The sequence below is a fragment of the Varroa jacobsoni genome, unplaced genomic scaffold (assembly GCF_002532875.2).
Source record: "Varroa jacobsoni isolate VJ856 unplaced genomic scaffold, vjacob_1.0 scaffold_30, whole genome shotgun sequence".
In the NCBI taxonomy this organism is placed as follows: domain Eukaryota; kingdom Metazoa; phylum Arthropoda; class Arachnida; order Mesostigmata; family Varroidae; genus Varroa; species Varroa jacobsoni.
Window position 1 is genome coordinate 292,732 of NW_019212932.1, and position 13,952 is coordinate 306,683.

At 38.0% G+C, this 13,952-nt stretch overlaps 1 protein-coding gene across 3 annotated transcripts; it reads left to right on the forward strand.

Moving 5' to 3' along the window:
* Positions 1-1,360: 1,360 nt before the first annotated feature.
* On the forward strand, positions 1,361-13,884 carry Top3alpha (topoisomerase 3-alpha). 3 transcript variants are annotated; one of them, XM_022830885.2, is made up of 18 exons: positions 1,361-1,488; positions 1,653-1,950; positions 2,680-2,847; positions 3,143-3,272; positions 3,497-3,702; positions 4,554-4,679; positions 6,533-6,650; positions 6,895-7,045; positions 7,384-7,540; positions 7,796-7,918; positions 8,464-8,555; positions 8,831-9,067; positions 9,519-9,668; positions 9,919-10,158; positions 11,232-11,375; positions 11,621-11,733; positions 12,119-12,268; positions 13,446-13,884. In XM_022830885.2, the coding sequence occupies exons 3-18, from the start codon at positions 2,760-2,762 to the stop codon at positions 13,576-13,578; spliced, it is 2,358 nt and encodes a 785-aa protein (XP_022686620.1). In that variant the 5' UTR covers positions 1,361-1,488; positions 1,653-1,950; positions 2,680-2,759; the 3' UTR covers positions 13,579-13,884. The 3 variants fall into 3 exon arrangements, with proteins under 3 accessions (XP_022686620.1, XP_022686623.1, XP_022686631.1); XM_022830888.2 differs by lacking the exon at positions 1,653-1,950; XM_022830896.2 differs by lacking the exons at positions 1,361-1,488; positions 1,653-1,950; positions 2,680-2,847 and having other exon boundaries at positions 3,183-3,272; positions 6,556-6,650.
* Positions 13,885-13,952: the final 68 nt, after the last annotated feature.

Consider the following 13,952-nt stretch of genomic DNA (forward strand, 5'->3'; position numbering starts at 1 on the left):
CTATATAATTTGCAGTTTTATACGGGATATGTTACCGTAGACACGATCCGCTTTGAGTAAAGTTCCGAAGTTAACGCTCGAATGAACTAAAGTGATGTTTGCTTTACAGTGTTTATCACAAATAAAAAAAACTACCAAGGTGAATACATGACCAATATGATTCCTGCTGCAGTGAACGGCCGACATAGAAAAGATTCCACCTGGCTGACCGGAGTAGCGCAGAATTAATCCAAGGTTTATGAAGGTCGGCAAAGGCGTTAGATTATCTTTTCTGCTAAATTACAACCTATATGATGCTAACAATTATTGGTCACTAGATCTATAGGAAAGCAAGGGGACTCTAGGGCAGTCCACGAATGTTTAGAATTATTAAACGTAATCATCACCATTATTAAATCTGTGAGTGAAACAAAATTATGTGGTCATCGGAAGTGATTTGATTTCCGGATTATGTCTTGTTGAAAAGTAGTTGTAAAAGCTGCGGATAACGTATGAGCTATCCCGACGCGAGCGAACGCATTTAATCGGCTGCTTAAAACCGGGCTAAAGTCTTAAAAATAGTTCTATGCACTCAAGCAGGTATTGTTAGATTGTTCGGTCAACATCCTTGAAACACAGTCGAGCTTTTGACTCTAGAAAATCACCTCGTCTATCCCTAAACAACGGTCTTGTTAATTCGCACCTATCAACATTCATGTATGCAGAATAAGCATGTCAATAAGGCAAAATTGCAAAGCAACCTGCTTTGCAACAAACACGTGATTTTCAATAGCAGCGTTTTCATTAAGCGTGTTTAGTTCACGTTCAAATGTACGTAGATATAACAGCCTCATATACCTCAAATCTATTGGTCATGGATAAAACAATCATTAACGAACAAGTTTATATAAGATTTTTATAAGGTTTTTTTAACAAAATAAAATTTTACACAGAATCAGCGCATACATTATATTCAAAATCGGAGCAATTAACTTATCACCTTGATCCAATAGTGCTCTATTACACTGCCAAAAGAGCCTTGCCGAAGCTAAGAGAACAGGAATTGCGAGTGAAGTTCTAAAAGATAGCACATATGCTTGTCAACAAAGTCGTCATTATCAATTACATATTGTAATCATCAGCCTTTTATTTCAATCCGACTTCACGTTTCAGCCTTAGTGCGACTATCGGTGGCCATAATGTACTTGTATAGGCATATGGTAATCAGCAAAAATTGCTTTTTGTGTTTTTTAATGAACTATTTTCTTTTTTTTGAACACATACTTAATGGTTCAACCCTTCCTGACGTATTGTTTAACGTGTTCTCAATCTAAAGATTCGGAAACCATTCACTATGTTTATAAACAAATACAGACGAAAGCGTGTTTTCTATGTGATGCCACCTGGATACCAAATCAAGCATATGATATACAAGTTTCCGCCAGTTTGAACGAATTGGAAAAAGAAGCTAAACCCGAACATGTTCCTATGAGGTTGGCTACAAGGAAGGTAAACAATGCCATGCATAATTTTATCCATGGAAACATTGAGGAGGCTCTATCCACCATTGAATCGATTGACCGCCTAATTTTTGGTGCTTTCTAGGGTTGAGGTTCGCCTGTGTGCTCGAAATTGACGCTGAGTTAGAATGTGTATTTCTTTTGTTCGTGTAGCTCGTTAATTAAAAGCTTTTCAGTTTTACATCCGCCATTTAAGACATTAGGCATTACTTGCTTCGATCATCACGAAAGAGTGTGTGTGTACGCCCGGATTCGAACCTATACCACTACGTGTTCATAAATGTAGCAAGCAAATACGGGATTACGGAAATACCTACAGCTAACCAGTGCCGATGCAAGAATTCGTGCGATAGCTGGTGCCTGCCAAAAAACGCAACTCTCTAAATGATCGTGTTGTCGTTGAATTGTTCACGCACATGCGTATATCTCTATACATGCATACAACATATATGTAAATATCTGTTTAGAGACCCTCACTGTGATTTAGTTCGGTGGAGACAATATTTTTCACTTATTATTAAATATACATTATTATTTCAATATAATTAAAATACAAAAGTTTGAAAAAGAGAAAACGCATTGTCAATTAAAGGATATTAAATATGAAGTACCTATATGCAGTATGCTAGTTTTTAAGTCTTACATGGAATTCTATACATAGTCTGGTGAAAAATACTTTTAATATCAAATATTCTGGTTCAGTAAATTCAATCACCATATGATGCCAAAGGACAGCGTTGAAAAGCTTGTATATACATAACTTTTTGACCATAATAGCACTTCTCGTCTTGGGAGTGTACCCTGCGCTGGCACGTTTGTCGTGCCCTAGAAATGATATTCCCAAATTCTCCGTGCATGATCATTCCAAGCAAAGCACTTTTGAATACCCTCTGTACGTCTCACAAATAATATATTAGAAAATGGAAAAAAAATAAGCTTTATGTTTAGTTAATCAATATCTTTAATCTATATACAATTTATGAGTACTAATTAGGGCAGCAGTTTGGCTCGTTAGAAGCACTTATTGGTAGCACTCGTACTGAAAAAAATTATATTTAGTATCCAAAAGAATACCACGTTGAGGTATTCAAGTACCTGATTGTCACGAAACGGGCGTCATTGAAATTTGTTAGCTGGATTGGACATTAAAAACATATTCCATTTGCCGTTTTGTTTTAAGCGTCTAGTTTACTGCCATTGCCGTCCCATTAATAATTCAAGATCTACTGAAAAGTATAATTTACGTAACGAAGATCAATCATGCGGGTGCTGCATGTAGCTGAGAAGAATGATGCGGCAAAAAATATCGCTGCAATACTCTCTAATGGAACCCATCGCGTACGTGAAGGTACGTTTGAATTAAATAAAATATAAAGGCTTTCATGGGATGTATTCTTAAGTACAAATGTGTTCTTCAACTGGAAAATACTCTAACACTTGAGGTTATCTAAGTTCAAACATGGTAACAATTCTCCCTCCGGAAAGCCTACTAATCGGTACATAGTAGCTATTGTTATTGTGCTGGATGAAAGCTTTCCATTTAGCCTCCCGACATCGCATTATGGAGTAGAATTTATTAGAAACAAGATTTTAACACATTATCAAAATATATACTGCAATAATGATGCTTTGCTAATCATCAGGATTATCCGTGTACAACAAGATCTACGAGTTTACGGGACGCTTTCGTGATGTGCACAATGCTGATATGCGAATGACGTCTGCGTCTGGTCACATTGTCAATTTTGCCTTTCCGGAAAGCTACAAGCACTGGTAAATTAAATAAAAGTTAAAATCAATAGGTGATATTCATATGAAGGAATGTGTGTCGTTCCATCTTTAAAGATTTCTCTCGAATTCTTCTGGACCACCAAAATATATTTTAAATTATATTTAGACATATGCCAAATTATACCGTGGAATAAATTAGTCTTTGTTGAAGCACAAATTTTAGAAATAAGTCCGTTTGTGTTATATATCCATGCTTATTTTTGCAGGGAAAGTGTTGACCCAGTGGCGCTGTTCGATGCTCCGGTTGTGCAGCGCTGTGAAACGGAAACCGCAGAACAAATTAAGCGGACTCTTGAAAGGGAAGTTAGTGGGTGTGACCATCTCGTACTGTGGACCGACTGTGATCGCGAAGGAGAGGCGATTGGATTCGAAATTATCGACATCTGTCGTGCTATTAAACTACAAATTAAAGGTAACTTACATTCCTTGGAAGGGTGGCACTGTGTTAATCGGGCTTCCATTTACTTAATCAAGTGTGAATGCGTTAAAAGGAGGTGTTTTAGGTAGCGTGAGACGATGCGGTTTCTCATAAATGTAGCCAGATAATGTAACACTTAGACACCAGAAAACAGACAAACCATTTTGGTTTTATTATTTACCATATTTATTGCCGCTCCTGATGCTTGCTGGGCAATGCGGTCCGTTTTTCGTCCGTGTAGTTCTATTAGATATCGCCCCAAAAACGATTTGACTTACGTTCATCTTTTAGATGTCGCCTGGCTACCAACGTATGCCGCAGTGTCTCGGGAGGAAAGCCATCGGCTTTAGCCTCAATCCGGCCGATTCGAACCTAGGATAAAAAAAAAAAAAAAAAAAACATGTAGTTATATTGAATAGGTTTTTTTTAAAAAAAAAAATCATATTTTTCTGCACGCTGCATAAGCGCATCGTAGGTTTTATTCCTAGCCATCTTAGGCCACAGTATGTAATTGCCAATACCGCCTAACACTGGACAAAAATAAAACTTCGGTCCATAAATCTACTCATCTCACATTAGCGTATCACTATGACCTCTCCCATAATGACCGCTTCTAATAATGTTAGGTGCGGAACGTCGTCTTCTATACCTAGCGAACCGTAGTTTACCGGTTTTGGGCGTACTTTGCGTAATACCAACTGGATCGTATGTGTCCATAAACAGACGCCAATTTTTAAGCTCGTAAGCCTGATATTAACAAAAACAGATAAGTGTGAATAAAATTTATAAAATATTCAATAGCTTAATGAAAGTATGGTCTTTTGGGTTTGCGCTTATTGTACTAGTCTGGCGTGCTAAATTCTCTGAAATCACACGGCCTTCAATACAACGCGCAATGGCCACCTTGGGTCAACCCGACGCCAACCTTAACAACGCTGTCCTCGTCCGCGCAGAACTCGACCTTCGTATTGGTTAGTATAAGGCTAATGAAATAACCTAGCTTCTTTTTTAATTAATTTCGTACCGATATTCTGTTGTATAGAAACGCGTCTTAGCATGAAATGCCAAAAGGTTTTGCTTCGTATAGTCTGACTCATAACCCTGAAATTTAGCTCATGAAACTCAACCTTACAATTCAGTGCCCGTAATAATGGGCATAAGTCTTACGTTCTCTAGTTGGGCACTACGTAATTATGATATGTAAAGAATTAAGGATACTTTTTCAAATTTACTGTGTTTATGACCTCTTCAATCCATGTTGTATCTATAAAAAGGGAGCATTGCCTGTCGGCACTCTTAACGTGAACAAATTTTTCTGATTAGGTTAGATAGATAAAATATCTGTTTTCCTATTGAAATTCAACACAATGGTCTATCAAGGTCAGCACTGTTTTGTGCGACCAGTTATAAAACGAGAAACTTTCTTGCGTCATCCCTTAATTTCTGGTATTTGCATAATAATACACTCAGTGAGATCTAAACGCAGTTTGTTCGGACACACGAAGAGAAAGATTAATCTCAATGTGGCCAAGTATAACTACTTTCCCAGCTGATTTGATGATCTGACCCAACTTCGGGAGGCTTAGGAGGTACTTGAGTAACCTACCTGGGCGTGGATGACCGTTCCCTGATCTCCACCAGAACATCTTTGCGTGATGATGCCATCCGGGCATTAATCGATAGATACTTCAACATGACCTCACTGATGCTGTTTGTCAATAATTGGCTTTATAGGTGACACACTTGACACGGACACGACTAATCTCTAAATTCGACTACACTTCAGTACTACCGAAGTTGTTAACGAAATAGCTTAATCTTTGCTCAACATATCATCCCTATCAGTAGAATTAAACAGATGTTACTTTACGTATTACTTGGTGGCTAGCTTTGCTAAATGTTTCAAAATTGGCAGCAGCAATGGGCACTCAATCAAGAGAGACCTACTTCTTTTTCTATCATGTATATTCGCCTGGGCCTGGTAAAGAGAGACGCTTGTGTTTGGTTGATTGCGGATCATTTCCACGGCACTCGATACTTTATAGCACATTAGTTAGGGCACTTCACAATGCTCATATCATTACATACAAGGCCGAAAACCCACTACCTTGCATCAAGGTTACGGTCGCCCTTTGAATGGAATTATTTTGATGTGCTGTCACTGAGACGGCAACCTTGCTTCGGATGGTACTTCAATTAAATCTGATGTTTAATTCTATGTCACTCATAGCACTTTCTAATTAGATTATGTTGTTTCAACGGCGAAAAACAGATTACAAAATATGATGCCCGTCAACATGTTCCTACTAGCATATGGAATATCAGATACTCCGGAACTTCTAACTGTAGCTCCTCTAACGGATGCAACAGATTGTCTACGTGAAGAGTCTAATGATTCTAGAACCGAAGGTTACCCTCCTCAAACGCTCTTATTTTTGATATGGATGCGTGAAGCGGTTCCAAGGCGGAGAACATTAACAGCTGTTGATTGTAAAGAGCCCGACATTTTAGTTTTTTATTAGCCTGGGCATGAAGTATTAAATAGACATTTCAAACGACTGCAAAACAAGGTTTTATGAATAATTGTACTACACCACCAAACAATCACCAACTATCGCGTACCGATGGACCTAATGGCATTACCTGGTATCCCAACATCTTTGCAGCTTGGCATGCTCTGACTGTGGCGACAATTATCTATTTTGCATGAGTATTTGATGAAATGAAATAAATGTCTACATAACCTGTGTAAAATATAGAAAATTGATTTAGCTTTAGTATAGTTAAACGTGGATTTACTTTCTAAAAGCCTATTTTCTCTCAGGAGCGGCTTTTACCCGTTTACAGACCCTTCGTGTAGGCCGTCAGTATGTATCGACAAATGGCAAAGTCTTAAGCTACGGAAGTTGTCAATTTCCAACTCTTGGGTTCGTCGTTGAAAGGTAAATGAAATAAAGTACTTTTTTTCTACTTAAACTTCTTTATAGTCAAAATCGTTCTAATTAATTGATGACTGTTTCCTTATGAAATCTACAATTTGTAGTGATATTAATACTAATCTAATTTTTGTGTTTGGCACTCTTTGATGATCGTTTAAGACTTAGTGAAGTTGGAAAATATTAGGAAGTTATTACAGTAATTGTTGTATTTATTCTTAAATTTTCGTCGGTTATCTCTGCTGCACAGGTATAAGGAAATCGATCGTTTCGAAGCTGAAACATTTTATAAGATCGAGATGACTCACGAAAAAGATAACATTCACGCTGAGTTCAATTGGCGAAGGGGACGAATATTTAATCACGCCGTTTGTTTTGTGTTATACGAAAAAATGCAAGAGGTAAGGTTGTTTGCGGTAAACATTGAGCAGCATGGTCATGGTGAACTAATGAGCAATCTCTGGTAATAGGTCATTGCATTCACAATGATTTTACCTGTAGTGCAAAACATATTGATCAGTTCGATCGGTCTCCACCATTGTTAATCTACTCTATGCAAAGAAATTTTATTTTTTAATTGTTTTTCTTTGAAAATGACCAAAAATATTGTAACAGTCATTCAAATTCTAATGTACACGTATAGCAGTAATTTTATGGTGAATTCATTTCAATCTTCGATTTATTTATCTTCGTCTTCTTTAACAAGTTTTAGACTTCGAATTGGTAATTTATTTTCTAGCGACCGGAGGCTCGAGTTCAGAGGATTACATCAAAGCCTAAATCTAAATGTCGGCCTCAGCCAATGGATACTATCACCTTAGAAAAACTTGCCTCTCGCAAACTTCGGATAACGGCAAAAGAAGCCCTCAAACACGCCGAAGCTCTTTACACTGCTGGTACGTAGATGTGCGCACTGACAGGTGCCCGTACAGATAGGGTTTTCCATTGATCTTTAAGAGTTTACGTATACATAACTTTTTCAGATCTTTTGCTCTATCTTAGAAGATGCAGCTAAAATCTAAGAAATACATATTTTTTTTCCGAGACTGCTTTTTTTCAGCACCCCATACGTTGAAAATCATGTGAGTTCACATGCTAGCTAAATTATATTGCCTTATACTAATTGCCGTTCACAAATCTGTTGCTTCTAGGTCTCATCAGTTATCCTCGTACGGATACTAATAAATTTCCGCCTGAGTTTCAGCTTGCATCTCTTGTAGAAGCCCAAACCGCAAGTCCTCAGTGGGGCGATTTCGCCCAAAAAATTATGAACGGTATTGCTAGATATACTATTTCCTTTCGTTCTTACTTTACGAATAAATCTCTTAAACAGAATACATTTCCCAATAACCGATGCTTGCTAGTATTTCGCCATTGCCTTCAAGTATTATTAATCTGATTCCAGGCAGGAATCAGTGAAGCGTTGTAATCGACGGAAATGCGTCACTGTTTGAAATTGATGATGGTATCAGCTAAGTCTTTGGTTATATAGAACAGTTAATCGTTGAAGCCAAAGTATTTACATCCTGAGTGCGAGTTAAACCTGTGCCACATTCGTTTTGCTAGAGTTCTCACTTAGTCACGTTCTTGTTCTGCAATGGTAAACGATTTTGTTGATATTCAGGCTTATGATAACAAGTGATCCAGCTGCTTCAATCTCTCTATATTGATATAAAAAAAAAAACTGTATCAACGTTGTTGAGCTTCTTGCACCTCTAGTTACGACTGTGTCTAGCAACTTCAAAGTGATTATGAAAACTAATATTCGGATTATATATATCTTTTTTTTAATTGTGTTCAAATTATTTATTGTTCAAAGAGTGGGGTGGACCACACCCCCGCAACGGCAACAAATTCGACCAGGCTCATCCTCCTATCCATCCAACTAAATATGCCAACATCAACCTTCAGGTACATCAACTCACCAGATGCACAAGATTAAATTTATTAGGAAATTCATCGGTAAAATGACTTTAAATGTTCATCCAATAGGCACATAGCGTGTTCTCATAACCTCGTCATCTTAGTTCGAAAGAAAAGTTCTAATTAATTTACTAACTGTTTGCATAGCATATTTTTTCGTTATCTACAACTGTTAAGTTGCTCCTTTAATCAAAAATCATAGCACATTTGTATCGAAATCTATTGTGTATTACTTTGTGAATACTGGTCTATATTCTTGGCAGGATAATAAAGGCAAGGTATATGAACTGGTAGTTCGTCACTTTTTGGCTTGTGTATCGGAAGATGCACGAGGTCAGGAAACTCAGGTAGAAGTTACCGTCGACGAGGAGCATTTTTCACTCAACGGATTACAGGTTCTTCAACGAAATTACTTAGAAGTGTACCCTTACGAAAAATGGTCATCCAAGGAAATACCAGTGTACAATGAACAAGAGAGATTTCTACCTTCTGGTCTATTCGTAAGTATGGAAAATAATAATTTTTCTAGTAACACACACAACAGCGAGTATCAGTGATACAGTTATGGAAGGCTATGGAAGTAGTAACCTAGTAGCTTTTAGAGTAAATTTTTTTATTCATACAAAGTACAGCATAATTACATAGAATGAACTGCTCCTGCTACTGGTCAAGAAAGCAAATTGTCAGCAGTGTTAAGATTGGCTACTTCTGGATACTTGATTTGGAGAGAAATGTTGTAAAGATGCTGTGTTTTAACTGCCTATAATAATTTCCTATTGATTTTGTAACGAGCGTGAAGTAAATAGTCGCTAAGTTGCACAATTCAGCCTACATATGGTAGATTTGCATATACACAGAAGGCGGGCTCATCAGTAAACTTTCGTGGCTTGTTGATTTAATTGCTGGTCTGTAATAGTCGTTGTATTTGGTAATATAGTTTTCCGTCTTTAGATACGTGAGGGCCAGACAAGCGCCCCGAATCTTTTAACTGAAGCCGATCTCATTGCGCTAATGGAAAAACATGGCATCGGGACAGATGCAACACATGCTGAACATATCGAGAAGGTCAAAGATAGAGAATATATTGGACTCTGCGACGAGGTAGGCAAAGACGCGCATCATATACACGACATGAGCATTTATGACTGTATTACCAGGAATATAAATTCATTTTCGTCTAATATAATATGAATCTAACAGCAATATTAAAAAATCAGCCGCCTACCCTAAAACGTATTTTATTTGCTAAATACAGTAATAAGCATTTCATAAGATTAAGATGTGTTAACATAAAGTCGATGCTCGCTATTTTATGAGTAATAAACGTGGCGTTGATATGCTATGTATGCAGTCGCATCTTGTACCTGGCTTAATTGGAATGGGTTTGGTCGAAGGCTATGACAATATGGGTTTCGAGATGAGTAAACCGAAATTACGGGCAGCGCTCGAGCGAGACCTTCAGAGAATTTGCGATGGGACAATAGATCATCAGGTTGTTCTCCGCGGGCAAATTGAAGCTTATCGTCGAGTGTTTGTTAATGCCGTTCAGCAGCTTAACAAACTCAGCGAAGCATTCGCAAAATTTTTAGGGGTAAGTTTAATATGACGATTACGTTTGTTGGTCTTAGACACTCTCGGATGGTCCCACCTCAGTTTTTATATTTTGTTATTACGTTTCTTCGAGCAAACAAGTAAAATATCATCATAAGTCAGAAAATCATAGATCAAGTGTTAAATGATAAAAAAAATGTTAAATTAAAATACTCTAACTATCATAATAGTAATAATTATTTATCTTTTTAAAGAAATAAATATTTACTTTTTCACCCATGCCTCGTAAATTGAAAGGCTCATGGCAGCCGAGCATGCAAAGACCTTCCTTTTTTACCTTGGAGCGAATCACATTCACAGAAACGTTTTACAATAACAACCACTGACATGTCCAGACATTACCGAAACTAAAGTTTCGGTGGGTCGACTACTAACCTTAATAAACAATTTAGAATAACTTATGAAAGGATTTTAGGAAACTGGTTCGATGCATCCAAAAACTTCTGAATGTTGCTTGGGCTTAAAGGGGCGAAGGAGAAAAATGGAGAGCTTGTTCTGTCCAGAGGACGTGCTCTATTCTCTGGAAGTAGCATCATTGGGCTTCTTTTTTTTTCAGCAATAATTGGAACACAGTCTGGCTCTCGTGGCTGCCCCTCATTATCATAATATGTGCGGTTTGTAGTCCAAATGAGGTAATGGGGTCATACTTGACTGTTTGGCTTCACCAGAACAAAGTCAGATCCTACATAGTTTTCGGAGAGACCTCCCTTTCCCGCAATCGCTTCGCTGGCAGCTCGTTTTGGAATAGAGATGCTATTGTCCAGACTTAAACAACAATCAAGCCAATCGATTCTTTTATGTTTCAAGCTGCTACTGAAAATTTAGCTTGGCTTCATTCAAAAAGTTACCCGATACGTACCGTCAGTGAAATGAGGGATATGGTATTGCGCACATTAACCGAGGAAGCTTTCAGCATGCAAATTGATTCAAAAAGAGCTCAATATATTTGCTGGTTTTTACAAGTGCGTAGAGAACTGTGCTACCCACCATTATGTAAGCTAACGGCATTTTCATTTGTTACGAATTTTGTCGTATTGGGTGACGTCTTGTTAGGAGAATCCTTTGGAAGGGGTTCATCACGACGTGCCTACCATTCAGGACGCAATACCCTGTCCCCAGCTCTGCGTCAACGGGCGAATGGTTCTGAGGAGAAATCGAGCTCGCGATAAATGGTTCCTATTTGCAGCCTGCTGTCAGGTTTGTCACAATAAAGTATCTTGTGCTATTTCGATGGTAACTATTGCCATTTAAATCTAGCCAACAATGTTTCTCTCCGTACTTAGCCACAGATTAGAATAACGAGTAGTGAGACCTGGCAAGCTTCTATGTTATTCTATGTGCATTTTATTTAGTAAGTGATACTAGGAATCTAATTCGTGACTGATTTTGGTTTTTAGGACATTTATTAATATCGAATAAGCGTTCAACTATGATTATTTCAGACAATGATGTGGATGCCCAGCGAAAGCCTTCTTGGATGTGAGGTGTCTGAAGAATTGTGTGACTTGAGCTGTAATAATACCACGCACAAAATATGCTTTAAACTACAGCCGGGGTTAGTTAAATATTTTTTGCTACCACAGTTCTTCCTGTGTGAGCGTTATGAAATGGTACCTGTACCTGGTACAGCAGCTCAAAGCGCTTTTCGATCCACTGGCTGCTGACTTGAGTCGGTCAAAATATTTTAATTTGTTTATTTCGGGTGTGAATTGAAATGCTTTAGGAGAATTCTATTGACTTCGCGGCTCTATTTAAATGTTTTGGGTTTGTAGACTCTGAAATATTATAACAGAGCCGAATGCTATGTTATATATACTGAGTCGGCTGTGGATCGAAGTGGCTACCATTGGTAAGAGCGATATTAATCATCACAATTTCAACCAAACAGGATATCTACAAAGAAATTGATATATCTAAGTTGTTGATGGTTTCGACTTCAGTAAATTCACGCAACTACCTCGAATGTACGTCGCCTGCGTCGTCTGTGATCCAGACCCTCGGAACCTTTTCAATCTCCGTTTTGTTCAGGGAACTTCTCCTGGCACACATAGCAACAACGGCCGTCAAAATGGCGCTGCCAGCCATAACAGGTACTTGTTTATTCGGGAACTCTTTGTCTGCGTTTTAACTCAGTGCCATACTTGCGCTTTCATAGAATAGTACATGTTAAACATCACCAAGTAAATGTTATTTTTGGTTTACCTGCCAGACAATGTTAAAGACGCGACCTATGGCTATTACAACCAATGGTATGGGTATCCAGCGCAAGTAGTTCTGTAACGTATAATAGAGGAACTATGTTGCTTAGGTCTGCGAGAAGCTTTTTTTAAAAAAAGCAAACAAAGGAAATTGTTAGAAGTTTAATATTTTGAAAAACAGAAGGGCACTGGATTCCATCAGCACCCGGAAACCCGTTCAAGTGATACTACAGCTCTTCTCTCACTTAAGATCGACAAAATGTTTGCGCGCAGTATAATTAAACTGCACACGAAATAATCTGGCAGAAACTTTGTAGGTACATGAACCTAAATACGTTTTGGATATTATTAGCGTAGCCAGCGCAAACGATTTCTGCTCCCATATGCAGTTTTTTTAGACCTTATGCCATATGCTTTAGTATATGTGCACCAACACCTGACATGAGAAGGTCCGTCGTTGCTGTAGGCTGGTTTGAAGAAAGATGTTCTTCGACATTTATGGGTAAACAAATGTTTCAAGTTTTACCTACAGTACCTAAGCTACAAGCATTGCTTCAGACAGCTGTCTTCTATCACGAAACGAAGCGTGTATACGCCCAAATTCTAATCTAGACCACTATGTGCCCTTAGGTTTAATAGGTATTTAAGGGTAAAAAGAGGCGGATATTGTGTACGCGTGATGCTGCTTCTTACTACACAGATAGTAACAGCTACTTGGTCCTGATATTTACTTTGAAATAAATGCCTTGTTTACGTAAAGATCGCTTATGGTATATCAAATCCGAAAAATGTCCACGTTCTTGTACAGCTAACGCGAATTGAGGTTTTCACGCAAATGGGGTACCGCTGCGAAAACTCTTGTTGTTAATCGTGTTTGTATATCGTTGTCAATTGCGGCATATTTTTTGGACACTAAATATCAATTTCTCTCTCTTCAGTAATATGGCGGTGGATCAGTGGTCTGAACAAAAAATCGGCTCTACTGTAGCCGACTACTAGGAAATAACTTTTATTATCCATTAGTAATGAAACGACTAATAAAGTTTCCTTTTATGTTAACCTCCTCTAGGGGTAACCGTGTAGCCGGAAGTTCTGGTAGGGCTCGTGGAACCGGGAGAAGGGGCGCACCTCGAAATTGTGGAGCCTGTGGAAGGTCCGGACATCGTAGAACTACTTGCCCCAACAACGGTGGCAGAGCATAATGTACACTAGTGTTAAGCTGTTCTAAATAGTTTTAATGTCGCCGACTTTATTTTTATACGGTAGACACACGTTTTCCAAAAAGACTCAGCTACGTCTATTGAGACATGACATAATATAAGCGTACATACGTATATATATATAGACATGTAAGCGAACCTCATGTGGTCTCAATCATTAATTTCTTATTTACCTGAGATAGAATCAATTTAAGAAACTCTACATTGTTGCTCAACTGTTGTCCTGGCTGTACTATATTCTATACCGATATTTTAAATATACAGAAAGACCTTGTAGACATATTATTACGTTTATATAGTAATCTTGTACAACTCACCGATGTTAAGATCAATTGAAGTGACCCAATTAAAGGTGA

Excerpts from the sequence above, each read along its gene's own strand:
- Top3alpha (XM_022830885.2), top strand. The coding sequence starts at position 2,760 with ATGCGGGTGCTGCATGTAGCTGAGAAGAATGATGCGGCAAAAAATATC. Across the intron at positions 7,046-7,383 it reads TATACGAAAAAATGCAAGAG|CGACCGGAGGCTCGAGTTCA; the intron begins GTAAGGTTGTTT and ends TTTATTTTCTAG. Across the intron at positions 9,068-9,518 it reads TTCTACCTTCTGGTCTATTC|ATACGTGAGGGCCAGACAAG; the intron begins GTAAGTATGGAA and ends TTCCGTCTTTAG.